Here is a 25996-nt window from a genome sequence, read left to right on the forward strand (position 1 = left end):
TTTCACACATGAGAAAACTGAGGCACAGAAAGGCTGAGCCACTTGCACAAGGTCACACATCTGGTCAGTTGAACAGAGAGGCACATAAAAATAACTAAGCAGTACTGTATGTCCTAATGTTTAAACTATGGTTACTGTACCATTTACTAAAAGAAAGATATAATAGTTTTTTTTAATTTTTTTAATGTTGATTTATTTTTGAAAGAGAGAGAGAGAGAGAGAGAGAGAGAGAATGAGTGGGAGAGGAGCAGAGAGAGAGGGAGACACAGAATCCGAAGCAGGCTCCAGGCTCTGAGCTGTCAGCCCAGAGCCCGACGCGGGGCTCAAACTCACGGACTGCGAGACCATGACCTGAGCCGAAGTTGGACGCTCATCCGACTGAGCCACCCAGGAGCCCAGATATAATAGTTTTATATACCTTTGATTCAAAATGGTTAAAACTAAAAAGCTCAAAAGGTTAGCTATCAATCACCTAGGAATTCTGTTAACTAGAACATTATTCTCTTTGTTAACTAGAATATTATTCTCTGTTACAGACAACCAAGATATGAGGAACTGAAATTTAGATCTAATCATAAATGTGATGAATCCATTCTTTTTCTCTTCTATAGTGATCCAGAATGCAAGAGAAGTCTTGAAGATGCAATCAAATTAAAATACACTGGCGGTATCTTTAAATTACAAGAATAGTAACAACTGAGACAGCCGGGTGCCTCAGTTGGTTGGGCATCTGACTCTTGATTTCAGCTCAGGTCATGATGTCATAATTCATGAGTTGGAGACTAGCAGTGACCTCTGTGGTGACAGCGCAGAGCCTGCTTGGGATTCTCCCTCCCTCTCGGCCCCAGTCTGCCCCTCCTGCGCATACACACGTGCTCTAATGAATAAACATTTTTTTTAAAAAAAAGAATAACAACAACTAGTATTTACATATAAGATGTTCTCACCCAAAGCTTCTGTAGAATTAATACTTACCCATTTTTGGAGGGGGTTTTAGACTGGTCCATAAAAGCTGGCGTCACACCACACAAATCTAGGGTTGACAATGTGGCCAGCCGTGGCCAAGTTTTGCCATACCACATAATCGTCACCGATGAGTCATTTATGGAAAGGTCAATGTGCTCCATGATGTATTCTTTTCCATTTTTTTCTTTCAATATAATTACCCAACCTAAGCCAGATATTCTGGAGAAAGAAAAGCTAACAATGTTGGCCTCATTGCAGAAAGAAAAAATGCTAAAGTCAATTTCATGTATCATCTCTAAAGTATCTAGTTCCTGAAAAGCCAAAGCCAAAGCCAAAGTCCTCAGAAAGTGCCTGACATAAATTTTCATTCCATCAATGGTCCTCTCTTTAGACTTTTTCTCCTCACCTAACAAACTCTCGTTGAACATTTACTGTGTTCTCGGAACTGGCAATACATACACGAGACAAAGTTCTTCCCCGAAGGAAGGACGCATTGGATGCTCTTGCTTTACTGCAGCAGATGACTAGGTGATTTCTGCTTTTCATGAACACATCAGACTGCTTATGTGAAATAGGAAAACACTATATAACTTAAGGACGCACAGAAACACAGGAAAATACCAAGAGACAGTCCCCTCGCAGTATAAACTGCACGTATGTCCTTAAATGTGCAATACTCTGAGCTCACACCATCACTGTTTCTAAAGCAACACGCGTGCAGATGTTAACAGCACCCTCCAGCACCCGGCGTGCCCATAGCTCGGGAGGAAGCTGTGTACCTGACGGCCTCCTTGGTCTTCACCGGCAGGCCCGTGTAAGGGTTCACAGGCTCGAGCACCTGGGCGAGCGCCACTCTCACACGCGCTCTCTGCTTTGCAATATACTCTTTCTTCCAGTACCCAGCTTCTTTATCCTTAACCGACAGCACGTTCACGGATCCAGCGGTCTTCTCCACTGAATTAACTTTCCAATTAGATCTTTTAGGTGAAAAGGCCGCTGAATAGATCCTGATCCAAAGAAAACTGGGGGAGAAGAGGAACGTCGTTAACTAAAAGACACAGTCATGTGCCTGCAGAAGTGACACGTTAAATCAGAGATGCACAACCGTTTGTAACTAGTCCGATTCCATGAACAAAGCAAACTGAACACTGACAGTCATTCACGTGTTAGAGTGAACCGTGGTTTGAGGGGAGTGTCCCAGATCCACTGACCCCAGAAATCTGTACGAAAAGGAAAAGCTTGTTGCCCCCGGTCAAGTTAAAATGAGTGACCTCCTGTCATTTGACATCATCCAAACCACTGCCTTCCTACAGTAATCACTGAATAAGGGATTACAGAAAAATAACCAAGTGACTCCTATTGTGTTATTTTAAATACGTACACTTCTTAAAAGGCTGGAAAGGAAGTATATGTACATACACACAGAGAAATGCCAACAGCAACGGGACTGTATGTTCCTTTCCCACGTTTTAATTTTTCTACAATGAACATGCAACGTTTGCACAAAGAGAAGAAAAGGAAAAAATTCCCTGCATAATGCAAAAAATGAAGAAAACCAGTTAATATTGTTTGTGCAGTGTTAAGCATCACTGGAGCACTTCGTAAACATTAACTACTTTAATCGTCAACAAACCCATGAAGTAGCTACCATTATGGTCCCCCCCTCGGCAGATAATGTCATGAGGCCCAGTGGGAAGTGATCTGGCCCGGGCCAGCCTGTGTGTGCCGAGGAGATGGAGACCCAGGGTTGCACCAACACAGCCTCGACCAGAGCTCACGCACTCACGCCCTGTGCTTCCCGGCCTCCTCAGTCACAGAGAAATGAACTCAAGGAAACCAAGTAATTTATCCAAATTCGAGAGCCTATCAGCCACAAGGCTGAATTCAAATTCAGCCCTGACCCACAGCCTGTGTCCCTCCCACTCATCACACCCAGACGAGACGTCACAGGAGCAGTGGCGGTTAGCAGGGGCCAAAGTGAGCCTAAGGCACCTCTCTCGATGCTCTACTTCAGGGGAAGAAACAAACTTCTCTTAGGGGAAACTGAGACAGGGGCTCAAATCAATTTCCTACTATAAAAGGTGAGCTGTACATAAGTAAGTGTAATTACTTGCTAATTCATGTCTCCACATTTCTATTTAGTGCAGTGGGACGGAATGGCCAATGGCCAAGAGGCAGCTGGGAGAAGGCAACGCCCCTGCAGAGGAGGTCCAGACGAGATGCCAGGGCACTCTGGAGGTTCCTAAGTGCTCGGGTCACCCAGCAGTAACCACAGCGGCAAGGGGCACTTCTCAGACATTCGACCTGCAGACGTGTCCCCTTGATCCAGGTCGGACGTGGACTTTCCATCAAACTCATTTTCTATCAAACGCATAATCAGATCCCTACTGACATCACTCTCTAGTATGCATTTTCAAATCATTTCTCACCCCACAAAATCATTTCACACCAAGCTTTCTGCCTTAAGGTATTTCTCAGTTCGGAAATTTCTGAGTTTTCGTACGTGAGCTAAGAGTTGCAAAATGACGATTCTTTGAGTACATCTTAGGTAAATCTGAAACCGTTTTGCCAAAATCCCTTGCGTAGGCAATTTTTAAAACTCCCTTTACATAAAAACTTGTTCATATTTTCTTCAAAATTTATTTTACTCATCATTTTACTCCATATAAGTGTTCCCAAATCTCTCACATCAGCACCACATGAACTGCAGCTGACTCTATTCTTGTCTGTGGGCCCGCACTCGCAAACTACAAAACACGGTGCCTGGAGAGGACACAGAGCGGGAGCCCCACACACCTTCAGGTACAGCTACACCTGACATCTGTGCGAAGAGCCACTTACACACCATTCTCTTACTGCAGTTACCGTAGTGAAGTCCAAAAAGAACTCCCATAGAATTAAAATACTGTGGAGACTGTCCTGCTTATTCATTTATAAAGCAAAAATGTCAGGCCTAAGACGCTTTTAACAAGTACTCAAAATCCAGACACATTCATTTCTTGATCACCCAATGCCCCGTCCTGTTAGAAAGAAAGAAAGAAAGAAAGAAAGAAAGAAAGAAAGAAAGAAAGAAAGAAAGAAAGAAACTAAGGTGGATTTGAGGACAAGAGCATATTTAGCTATTCTGACTACCAGTCAGGCACAGAACAACTTCAATCAGACAAGTTGTTGACAAAATGGGGCCAATTTAACGTTCTGATAAAGTGTTTCGCAGAGTGCTGGAAAATAAAAGCCCCACGTGATGATCCCAATCCAGCCTGAACAAGTTTCCCCTTACCCCTACGCAGGCGGAGCCTGGAGCTCAGGTTGAGGGAGGCAATACCCACAGGGAGGGGGCAACCTCCCCCCATGTAAGGGGGGCATCGGGGAGACCCCAAGCCTCCAAACAGGTCTCGCCATAAGTCATCAGTGTAACTGGCTACTGTAGGCACTCCCGCCCTCTCCAGAAGTAACGCTTAGAAAATACCATTCACTGTTGACAAACACTTGTTTACCAGTTCAATCGTCAACATGCCCTTTTTGAAGTCTCACTATAAAATCAGACTATGACTCTTAAAAATAAAATTCAATGTATGCAATTAAGGTACTTCCTTTAAAAAGAAAACAAACATGAGGGTAATTCCATCAGAAGCCCAGATTTTTAAAGGACAACCCCCAAGAAAGTGGAGCAGGCATGTAATTAATAACAAAAGTATGCAAGGAATATTACTAGAGGTGTGGCCCAAATCCACTGGAACGCCCAGAGCCTGTATCTTCTGGGCCTATGAAGTTCAGTGGGAAAAGGGGATATTTAGAGATACTAAGCAATTTGTAATTGATCACCTTATCCAAGCGATTGAAGTTCTATCCTTAAATAAAGTAAGAACCCTCCAAAAAGCTACAGTTTGGGATACTTGATCTCTCTCATGAAAAATGCCTTACTGCACTTTGCTTTGGTGAAATGTCTTCACCTCTTATAAAGAGTCATTAAGAAAGAGACACAAAAATCACTCTACGTCCATTCTAGAACTACTGTCAAAAACATGCTTATTTGCCTTGAACCCACTTGTGTGGGTATGGACACAGAGAGATTCTTCCACAGAGGAGACAACAGCTACCCCAATAGCAAGTTTGAGCATTTTCAGTTCATGCAAAGACACTCTTTTTTTTTAAGCAAATAAATGCAAATCTCATTTATCATTTATCAAATATCATTTGACCACTTAAAGTATTAGACATGTTCCATCTATGTGTAAACACACTTTTGAAATTACTTTAAATTTCAAAAAATGGTTTAAAAGGTCTTACTAGTTTTCATGACTTCCATCAACACGCCATCAAAAGATGGTAGAGAGATTTGGTGTTCTCCTTACTTGTCATTGGCCAGATGATAAAAGCGCCTATTCACACATCCCGTACACAGCAGGGTCACAGCATCCAAGTTGGAAAAGATCTTCAGCAACACTTCTGAAGGCATGCTGAGAGAGGGGAGGAGATCGGAGAGGTGGGCAAGCACATAAGCTAGAAGTTACCCACAAAACTGGCTGTTCATCTCCAGACAGAAGGTGACTGGCACCTGTCCCGTACAAGAGGCTAACTGCACCCCTACCTTCCCGTTTTCTCAACTGAAATGTTCTGACTACCACAGTCCTCGTGACATAAACGAATCCAGAGACCCAAGGGTACAGGAACCTAACTTCCTTGGCATGTTAACCATATTCACACGCTGTGAATCAACACGCAGGTTTCCCTACCTCCCTCGTGAGAGTATGCATCATCCCTTGGTTAGATAGAAGGAAACAAGAAAAAAGAATGCACTCTTAGCTATTAAGAAGAAATAACACAGAATACTCCCCCTCAAAGAAGAGACTGGAATAGGAAATACCAGCTTCTTTTCTACCTAGCCCATACCACCCTCACCCACCCTCTTCCTTCATATCCTCATGCTCCAGACCTTCCTCCGGGGCTTTCCAGAGAGTTCAAGCCCCACAAGATTTTCTGAATTCTCTCTTCCTTTTTTCTCATTTAGTGCCTAAATAAATTACATTGAGGTGCATTCTCAATATCCCATTCTCAATATTTCTATGATCTTACACTGTTACAAAACACTGAGAGAACCAGAATTTATCTACAAAGCCTTACCCATATTACGAAGTCAGGAATGGGCACGTATGGACCTCAGGCAGAAACAACAACAAAAACAAAAAGAAAGCTAGCAAACACTGTTGGGGTGAGGGGTGGGGACCTCAGGATAAAGAACTGAGGCAGTAAACCCTTTGGCCAATTTAGAATGGCTGCCCATACTCTGCACTTGTCATCCTAACTATTTTAAATTTTTAGATTGTGATGAAAATCGTTATCAAATGTTTCATAGGGAAATAATCAGTCCTAAACTCCTGATAATACTGAGAATGAATGGGGGGGGGGGGTCCTCAGAGGCAAGAGGACAGGCATGAGACATAACTGGCCCGTGTCACTAACCAGAGCTATCCCTACACAGAAGCTTCAGAGACTCCCTGAGAGTTTAAGCAAGCAGTTTTGCTCAGGGGTTCATTAAATCCCTCCCCCCAAATGAAACTCCTTCTATTCAGAGTCAATAAATTAGACACTTTTAGCGACCAAAAGTTGCTAACGCTAGAGATGGCAAAGCTGCAGGAAAACACGTTTTGTGACCATCTGGGTTACCCACTGCACAGAATTTTCACATTTTGACTCAGTGATTTCACAAAAATTCATGGTTATTATTTTTTAAATAATTATAATTCAAAGAATGTAGATTTGGGCTTAAAGGAAACATCTCAGAGAGGCACCCAGCAAATCTTATCCAGGAAAAATTATTTAACTGAACTAAAACCCTAGTCACTCTCCTACCTGGCAGACAAACTTAATGAAGGGGTGCTCTCCCCGTACCTTCCAGAAAGCAGAAAACCTCCACTTTACAGCTAGCACAGTTGGAATCAAAGCCATTCTCAATTATTGTTCATAAGGTTTCCTCAAAGCTGGCACAAGCACTGTCCATGCCCATACTGGGTCACTTTCTGCTGGATTCTAATCATTTCACACTGCAGGGGCAGAGGTGCGGGGGGATGGGGAAGGAGACGAGGAAGGTGAGCGGAAAAGAAGCTCAAAGTGTCAGAGCATAGTATCTGGTACTGAGAAGGTCCTCAAATATTTGATGGATGCATGAACCGAATGAATATTTGTTCTGTTTCCGTATCAGATTATTGTATGACAGACTGTGTTCTCAGAGTACGGGCTTTAAAGCTTAAATTGCCGTCTGTAATTAACTATCCTTTTTGGTTTTCACTTCTTTTTTAAAACACACTAAAAGTATGTTCCCTGTTAGCTGAGTTGTAATATACTACTGGAAGCCCAAAACTTGGGGGGGGCACCTGGGTGGCTCAGTCCGGTGAGTGTCCAACTCTTGGTTTCCGCTCAGGTCATGACCTCCCAGTTCATGAGTTCAGGCCTCGCATCAGGCTCCGAGCTGACAGTGCAGAGCCTGCTTGAGATTCTCTTTCTCTCGGGCCCTCCCCCGTGCTCACTCTCTCACTCTCTCTAGCTTTCTCTCTCTGAAAATAAATAAACTTAAAAGCCCGAAATTTGCAATCACGTAACTTAGCTTTGAACGTGAATTTGGCAATATGTACACTATGCCAGCCCTACCTCCTCCACTGTCAACATCTACAGTGATGCCCTCGGTCCCCCCGCAATGCTTAGCACAGAGTTGGTGGCCTATGTCAGTAGTACAAATCCACGGGCACCTCAGCAGCAATTTCAAACAATTAGCTCCAAACAGAGACTGCACGGGTCTCCTCGCGGAAGTGAGCGGGCAGAACCTTGCCAGGCTGGGTTCCCAGAGCACTGAGGGCGAAGAACCCCAGAGCCCAGGCCCCTGGAGCTTTTAGAAGAATGCGCTTTAATCCTCTTTCCCCCTTTCCAAGGGTCTTTACCGACTAGCAGTGAGTAATTTTGAAGAACATTTTTTAAAAAGGAACATGTCCTTGTCACTTGTTAGAAGTTCACTTCATAAAACCAGCCTAATGATGACAGTGGTGACAGGCTGATGACTCACAGCAAACGCTCCACGTCGTGCTTCCGTCCTCCGCAATTCTATTCTCAGCTCAGAACAGCCGCTTGGTACACATGCACCGAAACCGTCTCTGACGGCCCCGCCCCGAGAGCCCACCCCGGGGAAGCGGCCACGTGCCGCGACTCACCTGTCCAGGGACACAGACCGCTCAGCCGTGGACTCGGCTCGGAGCCTTCCCCGCCCGGCGCACTGCCGCAGGCTAGCACGTGCGAGAGAGAGCATGGAAAAGTCAAATTCTAATGAGAGGTAAACAGCGCAGTGCTCTCTACAAAACTGTAAGGGATTCATAAACTTTGTACACAAACTCACTGTACAACTACACGGATGGAGAGAGGGCGGTGAAACATTCAGTGTCCTGGGTAAACCTGGAAACCGGACTTACTCCGATGTGTTTTAAACATAAGACTCAATACTTGCTCTTATAGGCTGCCAGCCTATCAAAGAGGGGCTGTAAGACTTATTGAATGTAAGAAAAGGATAAAAATAAAACGCATCAACAGGCCAGTTTCAACCATACAATAGCACCAACAGGTTAACAAATACTTTAGGTCTGTGAACCACAAGTACCCAGACATCTACAACTTGGCTGGTCTCGGAGGGACAATGGCCGCAACCCTCGCTCTGGCGACCACGGCCACAGAAACACCAAATACTCATGCACATAATTTTTTCCACATTTTAAATATCCCATATCCAATGAAATATATTTTAACTGGCCATCTTTCTGTCTTAGTGGTATGAAAAATAGTAAATAATATAATCAATAGCTTTTAAGACTCAATGAAATAAGGTATATTTCACACAGTTCTTTTCAGAAGTTACTAACGTAAATTTTTATTAAAGTCAGCCCTCCAGGGGCGCCTGGGTGGCTCAGTCGGTTGAGCGTTCGACTTCAGCTCAGGTCATGATCTCGTGGTTTGTGGGTTCGAGCCCCACGTCGGGCTCTGTGCTGACAGCTCAGAGCCTGGAGCCTGCTTCGGATTCTGTAACCCCCTCCCTCTCTCCCCCTCCCCAACTGGCACTCTGTCTCTGTACCTCAAAAAATAAAATTTAAAAAAAACATTAAAAAAAATCAGCCCTCAAAATGAGCACTACTCAACAGCAGCCTGGTAGGGATCTGAAACACCCAGAAAGGTATGGAGCGCACAGCCTTCAGCTTCCAGGCAGCAGCCCACAGACAGAGCTACTGGTGGATCTGCTATTTCTCTTGGAAAGGTCTGGAAGCTGCTTCTTTACCACACACACACACACACACACACACAATTATTGGCCCACCTCCCACCCGGCATGTGACTCAAGTCTAGAGTGTACGTTCCATATGCTCAGTTCACTAATGCCATTGCTCTCAGTACATACTTTGTTCACCAAGAGTTGAACACCCCCATTTTTCTACCAACTGGTTCCCTGGATACATGTGGATTAAAGATCAAAAAGGATATGGGCAATAACTGGGGGCAAAATGAGGGTCACCAGAACTTGGAAGGGAAGCCAATAATCTCTCTGGAAGTGGAAGAATGAAAGCCCCGTGGAAGGACCCGCACAAAGGAGGGTTCCAGACCACAAGCACAGCCTGCCCCAGGAGGCACAGGGGGCGGATTGCCCACAGCTCGCCCGCTCGGATGGAACCACCGTGGAGCTGGCGCGCCAACACCTGCACATCAAACTGCCCGATGGCTCCCCGTACGTTTCTGAGCAGCCAAAGAATCCACCTGTCTTCCCTTTATAGGTTTTTCTCCTCAGAAACAGCGTAACGGCTGGCACATGATAAGCCCTCAGCAAACATGAGCTAGCATCCGCATGCCTGCACCTCAACCTAGGAGAAGTGGATGCTGTGAACCTTTTCAGATCCCGGACGGTGACAAATTCCCCGAGGTGAAAAAATGCTGGCTACCCAGCCTCCCCACTCCAGCTTCAGCAAAGCACATTCAGTATGCCTTCTGTCTTATCTGACTTCTAGCCTGTGAGTTCTTGGGAGTGCAACAAGTTAGGCAGACCGGTGGTAGCCACTCTGTGCTCTGCACAAGAGGGAGAGAGAGGGGCAGAAGAGGTCCTAATTTGGAAAACTCTGCAACACCCTCCCCCTTTAATCAGAGAATTCTGCCTGTGCAATACATTTTGGTACTTCTGTTGAAAGTACTATTTAAGCAAAGATCTCCACGACGGAAAAGCTTCACCTCCACTGACCCAGCTCTCACGTAGTAATAAGAGGTGAAATACGATCTCCTAATTGTATTAGTTTCCTAGGGCTGTCTTAACAAACTACCTCCAAATAGGTGTCTTAAAACAACAGACTTATTGTCTTAAAGTCCTAGAGGCCGAGAGTCCAAAATCAAGCTGTTGGGAGGGCCATGCTCCGTCCAAGTCTCTAGGGAAGAACACTTCCTTGCATCTTCCAGCTTCTGGTGGCTGCTGACAATCCTCAGTGTCCCTTAGCTTGTGGCAACTAAGATGACTAACTCTAACCTTTCTTCTGTCTTTACCCAGCCACCTCCCCAGTGTGTGTGTATCTCATAAGGACGTCAGTCACATGTGACTTAGGATTCACCCTAACCTACTATGTCCTCATCTAATTACATCTGTAAAGACCCTATTTCCGAATAAAATCAGATCCTGAGTTCTGGGCAGACATGAATTTGGAGGGCACCACTCAACATAATACACAATTTTTAAACATACACATTTCAAAATGATTTAAAAGCACTCCTTATTTTAAGTGGTTAACTTCTTATGATTCTATACCAACCTGTATTACATACTCAAAGACCGAATATCTTTAGTGGACAGAAGTTTCTAACACAACAGCTTTAAGTAAAAGGAATTTCTATTACCCCGCCATCAAATAGTACTATCTGCCTGGATTTACCAGCCGGTGACCCTCAGACCTCTGCCAGTATGAAAAGTCACACCAAGAAGTCTGAAGGCCTATTTACACACACCGTGTGAAGACTGAGAAATGCTTCTTTACCTTCAATGAATACTGCTGGGGCCACTCAAATACAAATTTGTTTAAAAGCATTAGTAAATTGATAACAGCTTTTTGCCATACATATGTCTTCAATCAAAAAATGTCAAAAAAAAATCAAATAAAATCTATTACCCTAGGTCCTTTCCAAGGGAATTGAAGAAAAGTAAATTAATATGCTGTATCGATCCATTTCAATCTAGCAAATTGGCAAGGACCAAATAAATGAGAACATTTCATTCACTGCTGGAAGCATAAATTGGCACAAACAGTATGAAAAGCCAAATCTGGTAGTGTTCATTAAGATCTTTAAAAGGCACATGTATCTTTTTAAGCCAGGAATTTCACTTGTACGAATACATCCCAAAGCAAGTAAATGAGCCCAAAAATGCTACTCAACAAAACCCATCTCAGAGTTGTCTGCACTGAAATACTTCCAGAAACAGTACAGAGATTGGGTAAATAGCATGGCCTCCATACAGTTAACAATGTCCAGACAATTAAAATGGACAGTTTCAACACAGGTGAAAGTGTCTGAGATAGAAATAGGCTCACAGTGCCTTCCAGACGTCTGCACGGCCTGTCCCCTCAGCCCCTTCCAGTATTCACACACACGTCACCATTTCCCTGAGAACTCCTTTGGCAATGCTGTCTAAAATCCCAATCCAGGGGTGCCTGGGTGGCTCGGTTGGTAGAGTGTCTGCACTCTTGATTTCGGCTCAGGTCAGGATCCCAAGGTCATGGGATCGAGCCCCACATCCTGGAGCCTGCGAGTCTGCTTGAGATATTCTCGGTCTCCCTCTGCCCCTCTCTGCCCGTGTCTCTCCCCCACTGTGTCTCTCCCTCTCAAAAAAATAAAATAAAAAACTCCAATCCATACTACACACACACGTACACTTCAGGCCCCCTCCTGATTTTTTTCCCTTGGCACATAACCACCCAGCACTACGCATTTTACTTATCCACTCTGCTCATTATCACTGGAATTGTAAGCTCCATATTGGCAGGTCTTTTGTATAAGTTTTGTTCACTACCGATGCTTCAGCTCCCACAACATGCCTGGCATACAGAAGGTATCTACCTGCTAAATTGACAACATATCAATTTTAAAAAATCAGGTTATATCAAGATACACTACATAATCATATTTTTCATATTTCTCTCTTAAAAGTAAACACACACAAAGGAAAAAGGTCTGGAAGGAAAGACAAAATGGCATTAACCAGTAATGACTCAAGGATTACAAGGTTTTGAGGTGGTGGTTGATTTTTTCTTAAGTTTATTTATTCTGAGAGAAAGAGAGATCATGAGTGGGGCGGGGGGCAGACAGAGGAGAGAGAGAATCCCAAGCAGGCTCCTGGCTGTCAATGCAGAGCTGGATGTGGAGCTCAACGAAGGGCTCGATCCCATGACCCTAGGATCATGACCTGATCCAACATCATTAGTCAAGAGCTTAACAGACTGAGCCACCCAGGTGCCTCTGGTGGTGGTTGTTTTTAAATGGGGGCTAGAGAATTGAAGGACTAGAACTCTGTATATCAATATTTCTTAATGTATTGAATATGCAATAAATTATGGGATTTTTGTTTTTTTAATTTCAAAACTGAGAATCCCATAAGGAGGAGGTTTGGAATCACAGCACAACCTTTTAGGCAGAAGCAGTGGTTCTCACAGGCATTCAGACCATTCTGGAGTACCAGCTGCCCTGAAATCTGGGGGGCACAGCCTACAGAAAGCTCACAAATGCTTTGAAGTCTCTTATTTGATCTCAAAATTTAATGCAAATGTTGCATTCCATTGGATAACTTATCTGTTGTCATCTAATTATACAAATGCATTATAGTACTTACCAGTTACATTACTTAACATTTTCTCCCAAAGCCACTGCATTCATTTTACATGTCAGAAGGATGCCCCATGCATCCCCTGCCCACTGGCACCTGTCTGAGAAGTACAGTCTGTCTGTTGCTGTTTTGCTTTTCCATAATTAAAAGAGATTTCAAGAGTCCCTATTTCACAAATCAGAAGACTATGGTTCTAACAAGGCAATCACAGTGACTCATTTAAGGTCCCAAGCTAGAGGCCCTCATCCCCTGGCTGTCCTTCCAGAGCTCATCCTACCATATTACATTCTACATCTTATCAGTATGGCTTTTGTCATTACTGAAAGTACATCTCCATTTGTCCATAAAATAAACCAACTGCACATTTTTAAGGCTCGCACAATTAACAAATCTGTAAGTTCCATGAATGTCCTCAGGTAGACCTATAGGTCTACAAAATTAAGTGCACACTTAGCTGATATAATTAGTAAGATGACATTTAGTTTAAAAAGTTTTCAAGTAATACATTTGAAAATTTTACCCTCTAAAGAAAAAAAAGGAAGAAAATTAACCTCTGAGCCTCACTGTGATATTTGATAAACCAAAACAAATTAGATCAAATAGAAATTAAGCCAACCTGATATGCTTTCTGCTACATTTCTTACAGTCTATGACATTTACAAATGTTCACATTTTGTGTTAAAAAGGGAACCACTGAGGGGCACCTGGGTGGCTCAATTAAGTGTCGGACTCTTGATTTCAGCTCAGGTCATGATCTTGTGGTTCATTAGATCGAGCCCTGCATCAGGCTCCACACTGACAGCACAGAGCCTGCTTGGGCTTCTCTCTTTCCCTCTCTGCCCCTCCCTGCCCCCAAAATAAATAAACATTAAAAAAAAAAACCTCTTTAAAAGGGAACCACGGATTTCTTATAAAATCTAACTTTTCTGCATTGATACAATAAAAATAACCACCTACTTAGACCATCCACAATCATTCTGATTTTTTCTTTTCCATAAAGAATGTGTACCTCACCAAATCACAGGCTGACATGCAGGCTCCCATGCCAGGCACTCTAATTACATCATTTCACCAGGAAGTTCATTCAACTTACAAAGTAACAGAAGATTCATCACATAAAAATCATTCGGCTGCCCACCAGCAGAGCTCTATATATAAAGACTAATTTTTGTAATAGTGGCAAATTGATTTAAAGTTCAAGCTTCCTACTTAAACGTCAGTTTTCCTCTCCTGCATAACAGAAGTTTTGAAGGCACTGTCACCACTTTAATTGTCACCAGGCTTGTGGTACGCCTAGCATCGCAGCTATTCTCAAGAACCAACCATCACCATAATACTAAGATTCAGAGCACCACTTCAGAAACCAGGGTGAGTGGGTAATGGACCCTAGGAGGAAAATGGGACATAGTCTCGGAGATTTAGGGAAACAAAAAAGTAACTTAACTTGTTGAAATGTGAAGGAAAAGCATCATTTTTTTTTTATTTTTTTTTCAACGTTTATTTATTTTTGGGACAGAGAGAGACAGAGCATGAACGGGGGAGGGGCAGAGAGAGAGGGAGACACAGAATTGGAAGCAGGCTCCAGGCTCTGAGCCATCAGCCCAGAGCCCGACGCGGGGCTCGAACTCACGGACCGCGAGATCGTGACCTGGCTGAAGTCGGACGCTTAACCGACTGCGCCACCCAGGCGCCCCTGAAAAGCATCATTTTTTATGCTTAAACATAGACATTTGGTTTATTAGAAGCATAATATGGATGAATTTTTATATTTTACAAATCACGAAGACTTGCAAGCAAAAAGAATTTCAAGAATGCAAATTGTTCTTTGTATTGTCCCTCCACCTGGCAGACTAACTGGGATGATGGGCACAAAGCTAGGAAGGAACCACTCACCATAAAATACAAAGGATCTAATAAGGTACCATGATAGCATGTTGGTACCTGTGACATACTGGAGCATTCACTGTGAAGTGAAGCATTGCCCTTGGAATTAAGCTAAAGCTCCTAATGCAAGATAGCTCCACCCCCTGCTTCCTGCCCCCTCTCCTGCCATCTGTCATGGTGGAAGAAGACCACCCTTCAGATCCAGGGTACCCAAGAGGCATGGAGGAGAGACAGGTCCCTAGACACTGGAACAAGAATAGCACAAGCCCAGCACTTAGGGAAAACGGGATTAGGAGCTGAGCACCAAGGGGTGGCTATCTACAGGCATCCCTTCAGGGTTGGCTTAGAAACGCAGATTTGGCCTTGAAGTCTGCAGTGCAGAAACTTCTGCCCCAGGAAAAGATGCGTCTGGACCAACCCGCCCGCCAGAACTATCTGCTTAGGGGTTGTGCCCTCCACTCACGAATTGGGGACGGGACAGAAAATGGGTAGCGTTTTGCTCAGTAGTCGCTACCTCTCTAACTTACAAATTCCTAAAAAGGACTATAGGTGATTTCCGGCCACGGAAGATGCGAGCGACTTTGGGGGAGCGTTCTGGAAGGCTGCAGTCTAGGCGGCCCGCAGGTGCAGAGGGAACGCTGCCCTCTCGGCGGCTTGCAGGTGCGGACCAGCGAAGTGCACCTGCCCTCCCAGGCGGAACGCATCCGCGCCAAGCGCCGCTCAAGGGTTCCCTGTTCCTCACACTGCCTAGAATTCAGTGAAGGAGGAATAACGTCTCCGGGGGAAACTGGTCTACTTGTATCAGGACTTAGGCTAACCCCACGTTTCCAAGTTGAAGAGATTTCCTCCCGCGGTTTTTCAGACCTTTCCCGCACTAAAAAGAGCCGCGCGACGCGCCGCAACCGAACGAATGAAAACAGGGGGGTAGGGTGGCAGAGCAGTGACCCGACCCACGGCCCCGCGAAAGTCACCTGAACCCGGCGGGCCCGGGGGCCGCGCCGACGCCTCCAGGCGGCAAACGCAGCGCCTGGAGGCCGCGCCAGTGCTGTTGCAGTAGCCGGCCGCGTCCCGTCGCCATGGAGACTCCACAGACACGCCAGAGGCGGAGTGGCAGCTGGAGGGAGGAACGCACCGCCCCGCGCCACGCCCACTCGACGCCGGCACGCTCTCCGCCGCGCGTGCGCAAGGACGGTTGGCGGTACGGCCTTTACGCCGGCTCCCGGAGCCGTTCTAGAAATTTCTGGGGCCCTGCTTCTTCCCACACCCGATGGCCTGATGGTGAGGACGCTGCGCGGCAAGCGGCCTTTGAGTTTCGGGCACTGGCGTTGGGCACTGCGGCGGCCGGGTCCCTCCCCACCTGCTGGGTCTGGGGAAATTTGTGCTTCCTGTCTGGTTTCCTTGGTTAGAAACTCAAACGCAAAGGCTAAGGAACGGCAAGGCCACGGTCAGACTGAGAATTTACCAGTTTACACGGTTCTCTCTAGAGAGTTGCAAGAACACCCAGTTTGTAATCGCTAATTTCTTTCTTGGCACTTGTACGAACCGCCCCGCCCACCCCTACCGTCCCAAATACGAGCAGCGCATGCGCAGGGAACTCTGGGAGGTGGCGAAAAGGCCGGCATTGGCTCTGGCCGCCTTGCACTGTGGGAGTTGTAGTCCTGGCGCCTTTCCCCCTTGCGGTAACTCGGTGAGGAGTGAGGTCTTCGGACTACTATTCCCAGGACTCCCCGAGGTTTCCCAGCTTACTTTGCAAAGGCATGGCGGGTAGAGTGTGACTGTCAGTATGGAAGGTAATTAAAGTGTTTTAATTCCAGCAAAAAGAGCACCGACGAGAAGAGGAGGTGGACGCAACTTCTTTTGGGAGCTAACGTTTTTGCCGAACACGCCATGCAGAATTAGCGGTGTGAATGTGTAGACCTGAGTACACTCCGGCGGAGTGTGTATTGTGCGGTGAAACTTTGCTGTTCGTAGTTGTCACCTTTCCAAAGCGGAGCGGTTTTCTGTGAACATGATTTGTACCTTTTTACGAGCTGTACAGTGTGCGGAGAAGCTGCGCAGGTCCTCCGGGAAGCCGCTGTTTCTGCCACACTTAGTGCTTAACAAAGCTTGCTTGAAGACTGCGCCCACTTTGAGCTGGGGTCTGCGAGAGCCAAAGAAGACGGTGCGCCCTAAATGTGCCCCTGACGTCACCCAGAAAACCATCTGGACGCAGGGGCAGAGCCCCCCGAGAGCAAAAGAGGACAGCAGCAAGCAGGTGTCGGTGCACAGAGAGACCGGGGAGACCATCATCTCAACGTCACAGAAAGGTAACAGCAATGGTCGGTCTTTCAACTGACGAGCCGAGAGCCAGCAGTGTCTTTTTGCACGAATTCGGTGCCAAAGCTAGAAGAACAGTTCGCACGAATTAAAGGCTAGAGCCTTCAACACAGTTGAGAATTTGAGAATATAGGTCTACAATTTTCTTCAGACTTGAACTCAGATTTGCAAGTTGATTTTGACATAACTTTGTTGAATTATGGCTAAAAATTTTCAGCTTTTATTAGTTTTAGTGTGGAGCTGTAAAACTTAACCATTGTTGGGTGTAAGTAAGTAGATTTCACAGATGTCGTTTCATCTCACTTGAGTGTCCTGTTCGCTCCTTCAGACAAACATTAGCTCTTCATGTATGAGGCACACTTCCTCAATTTCCACGACTGAAAGTTAAAACCGAAGTTTCCTCATCTTAATTGTGTAGCTCTTTAGAAAAGCCATTCACAAGTATTTCCTGAGCTTCCGTTTTCCATGCTTAACACTTGAGTGGATGCTCACGGGTGTGCCAGGAACTCCTATACACAAATAGATTAGCACTTAATGAGGAAGAGAATGGATAAAAACAGTGAAAACAGTAATTGTGCCACAAAGAGAGTACCTGGGAGTATATGATACAGAGTAATTGGGTAGAATAAATAAAAGAGCTACTACTGAGTCATAATCCTGGGGCTTAGCTCACGTAGGTCAACTCAACACTGCTCTTGAATGCCTGCTGTGCCCAGATACTGAGTTAGACTCTTTCTGCTACAGAGTTAAACATGTTCAAAACATCATTTACCAGCAGGTGACATGGGAAGTAATAGGACGTATTTAATAGGAAAGGCGAAATGTAATTCTGTCAGGGAAAGTCAGAGAAGTTTTCACAGATGAGGTAATGAATTTAATTTTTATTTCTTCATTTTACAAGTAATTTGTAGAAAAAATAAGTAGGAAGCAAAGAGGAAGTAGGAAGGAAGATCAATGTCCTTCAGACGCCCATGATCATACCATGCAAACATGACTACTGTTAATATTTATGTCATTTCGATGCATATACTTTTTAACAATATTAACAGAAAAACTTAACTGGATCCTACCCGTTGTTTTGCAGTCTGCTGAATATGTAAAACAGGTAATATTCCTTCATAATAGCCTGAACAGGGTTGTGAGGGGTGATTAAAAGTTGAGCATGAGGGAACAGCCCGCATGCAGAGGACAAAGGCATAGACCTGTTCCAACAGCATGTGTCAGGTTGTCTGGCTCCAGCGACAGTACTGCTCACACTGCAGTTGGGTCCTGCTGCAGAGTCCGGTCCTGATCTGGACCCCGTTCAAAGGTGACAGTCTTCCTGATGACTCAGTGAATGAGTGGGAGCAGCGTTCCCAAACGCGGAATGTGCTGCACCTAGAGTCCAAAGGGACCTGTCACACGTTGTGGTAGGACATACGGGATGCAGTGGTTTATTTGGGATAGGGGGTCTCAACATGCCCCATAGAGTGAACCCCTAAGACTTTTCTTTGTGTGGTTGGTGAGCCCTGGATCTATTTTTGAGGCTAATCCCCCCCCACACACACACATAGTACATGTGTTTTCAAGCTTCGCAACACACGTCCCCCATTACTTTTGTCTCTAATATAATGGCATAGGTAGAATGGATAAATGTGATGTTTTGCAGAATGTCCAAACAGCATTGTCCAAATAAAACTTTATGCAGTGATGGAAATATTCCAGATGTATGCTGTCTCAGTATGGTGGCCACCAGCCACACGTGGCTGTTCAAATGTAAAATGTCGTTAGTGTGATCGAAGAACTGAATGTTTATTTAATTTTAAGTTAACTTGATTTTAAAATTAAACTCAAATAGCCATATGTGGTGTGTGGTTACTGTACAGGACAGCCAAAATCCAGAAGGTCCAGGTCCCTTAAAACTACACTGTAACAGAGTAAGAGACCTAACAAATCCTAGGCAAGACCGTACATATACATGTTATTACCTGTTTCGTGTGATTGCAGACTGCTACCGCTGCTTCCTCTCAGTAGAGTTGGAAACGAAGGCCTTCTCCAGATCAGTGGCCAAAGCCATGAGTCTGTTAACGTGCTCCTGTAAGGTTACCATATCTGGCATTGCATCTGTATTGGGACGACTACGTGGTTGAATTTCTAGTGGGTCACTGTCCTACTCCAGGTTCTGCCTGATTTTTATAAGGGGCAGACTGGTAAGTTACATGGGAATATGTTGGTGACCACCGCCTTTGTATCTTTGGGTCTTCTTAAGGTAGCACTATGGCTGACGCTCCCCCATGGATGTAATACTGTTTGGGATTTACTGTCTCCGTCTGGGGAGGGGCAGGGGGAGTGCAGTTTCAGAGGCTCCCATTCAGCTTTTCCCATTATGGTAGCTTTCAACCCACCCCCAGAGGAACCAAAGTAGGAATTGTTGTTGTCAATTACGAGTATATCCATTCAGTTTACACACTGGAAATAAATGATAACCAAATAAATCTGTGGACCCAGCTGTGAGCCTATTACAAGTCACACTCCATATTACATGGCCACTATGTAAACCTAAAAGAGGCGCCATGTGACTTTGGGTCCAGGGGTGTCACTGTCATCTCAGACTCTGTCCAACAGACCCTGAAACGTTTGGGTGTTCCCCTTCTTCCAGTGTATGCTTACCAAGGTGACGACTATAGGGCTCTTTGGTGAAGGCCCAGGGAATCCTATGTATGTGGTCAGGTCCCTCCTAGTGGGAGTCTGGGTAAGTTTCAGGTGCTCAGGTCCAGAAACTGAGCCAGTCCTCATGACTTTGCGTTGGGGCATCTGCCTTCAGCTTCCTGGTCACCCATAATTAACTCCTTAGGATTGTGCAGATTGATTGATGTCCTTGTCAGCTGCCCGTCAGTCTTGCCCTTGGGAACACCACGTTGCAGTGGCATCACCAGGTCGGACACCCCTGGCTGCCACCCCACCCTTGCCATTCATTGTGGTGGTGGCACCCACCTGGCTTCTGATGGTTCACGTGTCACGGCCAACCACCAGGATACCCTGTTCTGTGTCCCCAGGTCCTCTGACAGGATAGTCGGCTGGTGGGTTTCAGCCTTTATTATACCCATCCTAGCATGCCCGTTCTCTCAGCCTTTTCATCCTTTCCTCCACGATTTGCCATTTCACCTCACTTAACGTGGACCATCCTCTCTCCATGTTTCCAAGAGCATAGAACCTAACTGCATCAGCTTCCGGGGTGCTTGCCAAACTTCAGTTGGTGACCACAGGAGAGTGTTCCCGTGTTGATCAACTCTCACTAGTCTGTTCTGTGTCCCTTCATACTGGCCTCAGGACCCCGTCACCTGTGTGCTCTCTTAGCACCTGCCGGTGGGGCCTCCAGCTCCCTCTGGTCGTGGTCCTTTCCTCCTTCCTCCCAGTTATGTTGTAACCTGGCCAGAGCACATGTCTTGCTAAATGGAAGCCCTCACCTACTCTTAAAGGAGGAGAAAGAGCTGATGCTTCAAGGCCAAAGGGTTCAGGAGATCCTGAGGACTCAGGATTTTTAAGTGCATCAGCCTAGATGTCCCCACACCAAGCCTCAGCTCCTCTTTCCTCCCACATCAGGACCCAGGACTCGGCATGAAGACCTGTTGGGGTTGAGAGTCCAACCTCTCTGCTTCCCTTTGTGCCCTGGGCCTCACAGCTTCTCTGCCCTCTGGGTACAACAGAGGGGCATCGTTTTGCTCCCCAGGAGGCCTCTGCCTTTTTGGCACTTCATCTTCATCGGTAATTCTTCTCATCTTCTCTCTTCATCCAGTGCACTGGTGGTCCCCCGACCACAGCCATCCAGTCTGAGTTCATAAGATTGCTTGTTCCCGAAATGTGGCACCAATCCGCATTCTCCTCTACCAGTGCCACATCCCAGGTCACCGTTGGGGACAGCTGCAAGCACACCAGCAGCACATGCGGTCCTGTTGGCTGTGCTCTGCCACCAGGGACGGGGGCCTCGATGCGGCCAGCGGCCACTGGTCCAGCTCCGAAGTCCCAGTTCAGAGCTACTTTCTGGGACCGCTCCTGGTAGCAGGTGCTATAGGTGGGATTTGCATACAGGAGGCTTGTTGGGAGGGCTCTGAGAACACATCTGTGAAGGTATGAGAAGCCGGATGACCCAGAGGGACAAGTTGAGTCACATATTTGCCTATTCCCCAGGGAGCCCTGGGACTGGACTGGCACATCACAGTCCTTCCCTCCTCAGGCATGGGGGCTGCACCTTTTACTTCAGCACCAGCCAGGCATCGGGTGTGAGAACGGCCCTGACCCTGGTGAGAGGGCGCCCTCCAGATGAAGGAATTGCCTAGTGGGGAGCTCGGCTGAGGGAATCAGGAGGCTCAGTCCGGAGGGGAGGATCAGGGTGGCTCACCACAGCACCCTGTGGTAGGAGGGGTAGAGAATCGCAGGAAGGTGGGCAAGGAGCATCTTGTGTTGAAGACAACTGTGAAATGATGCTGAAACAGACTTGGAAAATGTGTAGGCTGTGGATAGATCCACAACAGATGTTTGTGGCTGCATAAATAGAGAAGATGGCCTTCCAGGTGCCCTGAGCAAGACTGGTGTGTTGGATGGGCAGTCAGGATTCAGGTGTTGGGGCCAGAGGCCTGATCTGGGAACAGGGACTAATACGACAACTTACAGTATAGCCATTAGTGTGTCCTCAACTTGGGGCTGGCACACACCTGGCAGTTAATATTTGTTAAGTATCTTTTGTGACCTTAATAAAATGAGAAGTTCCCACTGTTGGCCTCTCTACACCCGAGGACGTGGACTGTGGGCTGACAGCGATTGTGGGGATCAAGCCATGACTTAGGTTTGGGCCGATGCAGTCTTTTTATTTTTTGAATCCCCTCTTTGTGGTTAGGAACCTGTACTGGAGGAGTTGAGGATTACTCTTTGCTAGAGTGCTTTTAAATAAGTTTCATTTTGTGGAAGCAATAGAAGCTCAGTGTACAGAAGGGGAACTTGGAGAAAACAATAGCAACAACCACTGTTAACATTTTGTTTTTCTGAAAAGTCTGTCAATTTATATTCCAGAAATCTGTGTTCTTACTGCGGCCAATAAATTAACCTACAGATAGAACATCGGGCCGTGAGTCACGTTTTCAGCACCAGTGAAGAAGGTGCATTTGTGACTGTGATGGTATAAAACAGCTCAAACGTGTAGATCCTTCCATCAGCGCATGCAAATACGTGCACGTGTGTGCCGCGTCCCATGGTGACACCTTGGATTCATTTCGCTCTCAGAGCTTCTGTTTGGTCCACACACTCATCTTTATCAGCGTTGAAAATACAAAGTGCAGTATCTGTGCAGATTCCCCATTTTCTAAGTCATTTGATTCACAAATCTGTGTGGCCGGGTGAGTTCCTGTTGCAAATCCCGTTCTGTGTTTATCGTGCGCGGCCAGGGGAGGAGGTGGCCCGCCCACCGGGCGGGAACCTGGCGGTGAAGAGCCAAGACCAAGTTTGAGCCCTTGGACCGCGGCCCACAAAGCGGACACTTGCCTTGGTCTGCGAACAGCACAACGTGTCCAGGGTTGCCTAACCTGTTCCAGCCGAGGGCCTGGATCACTTGGGAAAGTAAGGAGGTATTAAATTTTATAATGCAACAAATGCAATAAAAGTACGGATTCCTGGGCCCAGAATTCTGCCGAGGTTCTTTTGAAAACTTTGCTCAGGTGGTTCGGCTTCCCAGAACCAGGATCCTGCGCCCCAGAACACAGGCAGGGTTCCCGCGTGTGGGCTCACCCCCCGAAAGCGCTGGAGCAGGAGCTCGCAGGGCGCATGCGTAACTGGGCGGTGCTTTCTCGTTACAGTGAAGGAAGCTGGGAGAGATTTTACCTACCTGGTGGTGGTTCTTATTGGAATCGGCATCACAGGTCAGACACAGCAAGTCGAACCCCCCAAAATCGTTTTGACTCCTCCTTTGTCCTGCTCTCGCTTTGCCTGATCTCCTTTGTCTACAATTTTCAGGTGGCTTGTTTTACACGATTTTCAGAGAACTGTTTTCTTCGTCCAGTCCTAATAAAATCTATGGGAAAGCCTTAGAAAAATGCAGATCACATCCAGAGGTGAGTCCTCGGGATCGAGTTACACATGCTCTGAGGATCCTGAGAAAACGTCGGTGGGTGGAAGTGGGCAGAACCCACCTTGGTTCTGAGGCTAGTGGTGGTTGTGTGATAACAAAGGCATAATGGTTGGATTGCGATTGTTTTTAGCTCTCTGTTCCATACTTGACATGCTTCAAGACCTCCGTCGCCCAAAGGCCTGGCCTGTCGGGGGATTTCATCCTAATTATGCAAGAGAGGCACTTTACTAGTTGCCGTAGACATTAAGTGCTTAGACCTTTAAACTCACGTGACGTTTCTAGTCTTTTAAAAAGCCTGATTCACGACTTCCTGATCCTAAGAATTATTGACCCTTGGGCACATTAGACACCAGGCACTAGGCTCAGCGCGTCTTTCTTGGATCTCACAAAAACCATGTGTGTTAGATAGTATTCTGCTGTTTGCAGAAGGGGAGACCCACACTTCGGAGATCAGGTAGCCCCACTGAGATCACTGAGCGGGAAGTGGGCCGGTCAGGACCTGAGCCCAAGTTTATCTGACTCCAAAGCCTGTGCACTTAAGCACAGCCTGTAAAGCATTCCTGGAGGCGGCCGACATGTGGAAAAGTTGCCTCGATTCTGTACGGGTCCTGTCCAGAAAGAGGGCTTTCTGTGGTGCTTTCCAGTCACGGATAGAAAGCCTGTGAAGTGCCCGATTTCCTGCCCCCCTGGGTGGAAAGCTTCAGCATTGAAAACTACTGCTCACTGAAATCTTAGTCCTCGTCCTGGGAAGGAAGACGGCAGATGGCACCATCACCACCAGGGCGGTTTTGTGCACAGACCCGGGAGTGATGCCCGAGATAGACCACGCACTGCCCAGTGAGGGGACACATGTGAAGCCACCCTGACCGGTTTCCCTGGGGCCCCCACTCCGCTTGCTCCACCGGTTTTCCAGTCCTGTCAGGGAGAAGACCTCAGGCTAACGGTCTCTGGCATCTTTCTCTTAAATCTGTGGACTTCTTGTAGTTGGACTCTGGGCCTGTGAGAACGGTGGAGGAGGAGGCAGGGAGACCCAGCGCTGAGCAAGTGGAAAAGCAGCAGGGAGTACAGAAGGTTCCAGTTCTAGTTCTTTTTCTGGAAAGGCTCCAAAGTATTTGCACCTTAAATTCAGTAAAAACTACGTTTCCATGTGATTGTGAGTTTTCCCTTCGGAATCACTTTCATGCCTCTGGGTCTGGTTTGTTGTAAACAGATCGTTGTTAGGGTTTCCCCTGCTCTCAAGTGAGGAGGCAGCTACCATTTCGTAAACACCAGAATCCTTTGGATTTTTCTCAGAACAGCTGTTCACGTAGGTCTTTGTCAAAAGCAAAGTGGTGAAGCGAACGTCCACGTAGCTGCCGAAACCTGTACTTGTTTTATTTCACTGTGTTTAGTGACTCAAGAAATAGTCTCAAGAAATAGACTCAAGAAATTGTAGCTTTTAGTATTAGACCCCGTTAGATAAATTTCACTAAAAACGTCCAACCATTTGAACACTTCATGGTGTTTGGATTTTCTGCGGGAAGAAAGAACAATGTGGCTTCGGCCTCCACTGCTCTGCAACTACAGGTCACATGGTGAAGTCCCGTTTCCCTCTCTTTGTGGGAGGGTTTTGCGTAATTTCATTTTTTCCCGTGTTCTCGTTGGAGTTGTCATTTTGAAAGGGTCGCAGGTTTAATGATTTTTTTTTTCTCAAAACTGACTTGATTTGTCAAAAACTGTTTCCCTGGGAAGCTTACAAGAAGGCGCCCTTACAGAGCCAGTGTGTCCCACAGGTGATCAGTGTCTTTGGTGAGCCGGTGAAGGGCTACGGGGAGGCGACCCGCCGCGGGCGAAGGCAGCACGTCAGGTACCGCGGGTCGCTCGTACGGGCAGAGCTCGGGTGAGTTCTAGATGCAGGCCATTCAGGCCGTGCCCTTTCATTTTCCCGGCAGTTTCATTGAGTACGTCAAGGATGGGCTGAAACACATGCGTGTGAAGTTCTACATCCAGGGCTCCGAGCCTGGGAAGCAAGGAACAGTGCATCTCGAAGTGAAAGAGGTGTGGGGACCACGGCGGGGACTGTGTGGGGACTCAGGGCTCGGATGCAGCGGGACGTAGGCGCTGGGGAGAGAACTAACACCTGGAAATATGTTTGTTTTTCAGAACCCAGAAAGTGGCGAATATGAATTTCGATACATATTTGTTGAACTTGAGTCCTTCCCTGGAAGAACTATTGTCATCGAAGACAATCGATCCTGAGGGGATCGCGGGACTCAGGCACGCGCGGCTTCCGGGGGGGGGGATGTAGAACCCCGCACACCCACAGGCTGGTCTCCCCACTCTCCTCCCGAGTCTGCAGAGTAAGACAGGAAAGAACACATAGCTCATAAAAGTGAGTGTAAGGGTAGTAATTGCATTTAGACACACTGAAGTGGCGAGTTTCCTGTAGACGGCAAAATCATGAAATGGAATGTATTTTACGTTCTCTCTGAATCGATCGTGGACAGTGTTTCTGCTCTAGTGAACATCATCTTTCACGATAAGAGATTTTTGTTATTAAACGCTTTATACCATGTAAATGAGGAAAACGAGTTCAGTATTTTATGCTTTTATGTTGAGTAACTATATAAAATCTGTGAAAAGTAACAAAAAGATGTCAGAAGTAGCTTCCTTCCATATACTTTGGAATCTTGAACACGTGAAAGCATTTGAGGACTGAAGGAAGTTCAGCTCACAGATGCACAGGTGACCCTCTCCAGGATTGCTGTGGAAAGGCTGCACACGTGGCATGGCTTGTCGTAACCTAGTATATGCTGTGCTTCCTCAGCGAGCTGGAACACGGTGTATGCAGCGGGAGGAGCCCACGCCCGCAGACC

The 25996-nt window shown here is 46.4% G+C and overlaps 2 protein-coding genes and 1 long non-coding RNA gene across 5 annotated transcripts in view; 2 read left to right on the forward strand and 1 right to left on the reverse strand.

The window, feature by feature from the left end:
- FBXO15 (F-box protein 15) overlaps nucleotides 1-15905 on the reverse strand; it is a 48338-nt gene extending 32433 nt beyond the window's left edge. For 2 of the 3 annotated variants that reach the window (XM_045457195.1, XM_045457197.1), the window contains exons 1-5: nucleotides 15700-15905; nucleotides 8166-8237; nucleotides 5319-5423; nucleotides 1746-1988; nucleotides 976-1185 (exon numbers count right to left, since the gene is read on the reverse strand). In XM_045457195.1, the coding sequence (XP_045313151.1) occupies nucleotides 976-1185; nucleotides 1746-1988; nucleotides 5319-5423; nucleotides 8166-8237; nucleotides 15700-15806 (737 nt within the window). In that variant the 5' untranslated portion in view covers nucleotides 15807-15905. Of the gene's footprint in view, nucleotides 1-975; nucleotides 1186-1745; nucleotides 1989-5318; nucleotides 5424-5699; nucleotides 5726-6087; nucleotides 6769-8165; nucleotides 8238-15699 lie in introns of those variants that run through there. The other variant, XM_045457196.1, reaches the window with a different exon arrangement.
- Nucleotides 15893-25699, forward strand: TIMM21 (translocase of inner mitochondrial membrane 21). Its single transcript, XM_045457198.1, has 7 exons — nucleotides 15893-16006; nucleotides 16543-17034; nucleotides 22870-22932; nucleotides 23027-23124; nucleotides 24914-24987; nucleotides 25073-25178; nucleotides 25284-25699. Exons 2-7 carry the CDS (start codon nucleotides 16737-16739, stop codon nucleotides 25377-25379), a joined length of 735 nt encoding a protein of 244 aa, XP_045313154.1. The 5' UTR covers nucleotides 15893-16006; nucleotides 16543-16736; the 3' UTR covers nucleotides 25380-25699.
- LOC123587440 lies at nucleotides 17041-19526 on the forward strand. Its single transcript, XR_006707304.1, has 2 exons — nucleotides 17041-18353; nucleotides 19031-19526. It is a non-coding gene; the product is annotated as an uncharacterized LOC123587440 (long non-coding RNA).
- Nucleotides 25700-25996: the final 297 nt, after the last annotated feature.

Source organism: Leopardus geoffroyi, chromosome D3, assembly GCF_018350155.1.
Source record: "Leopardus geoffroyi isolate Oge1 chromosome D3, O.geoffroyi_Oge1_pat1.0, whole genome shotgun sequence".
Taxonomy (NCBI): domain Eukaryota; kingdom Metazoa; phylum Chordata; class Mammalia; order Carnivora; family Felidae; genus Leopardus; species Leopardus geoffroyi.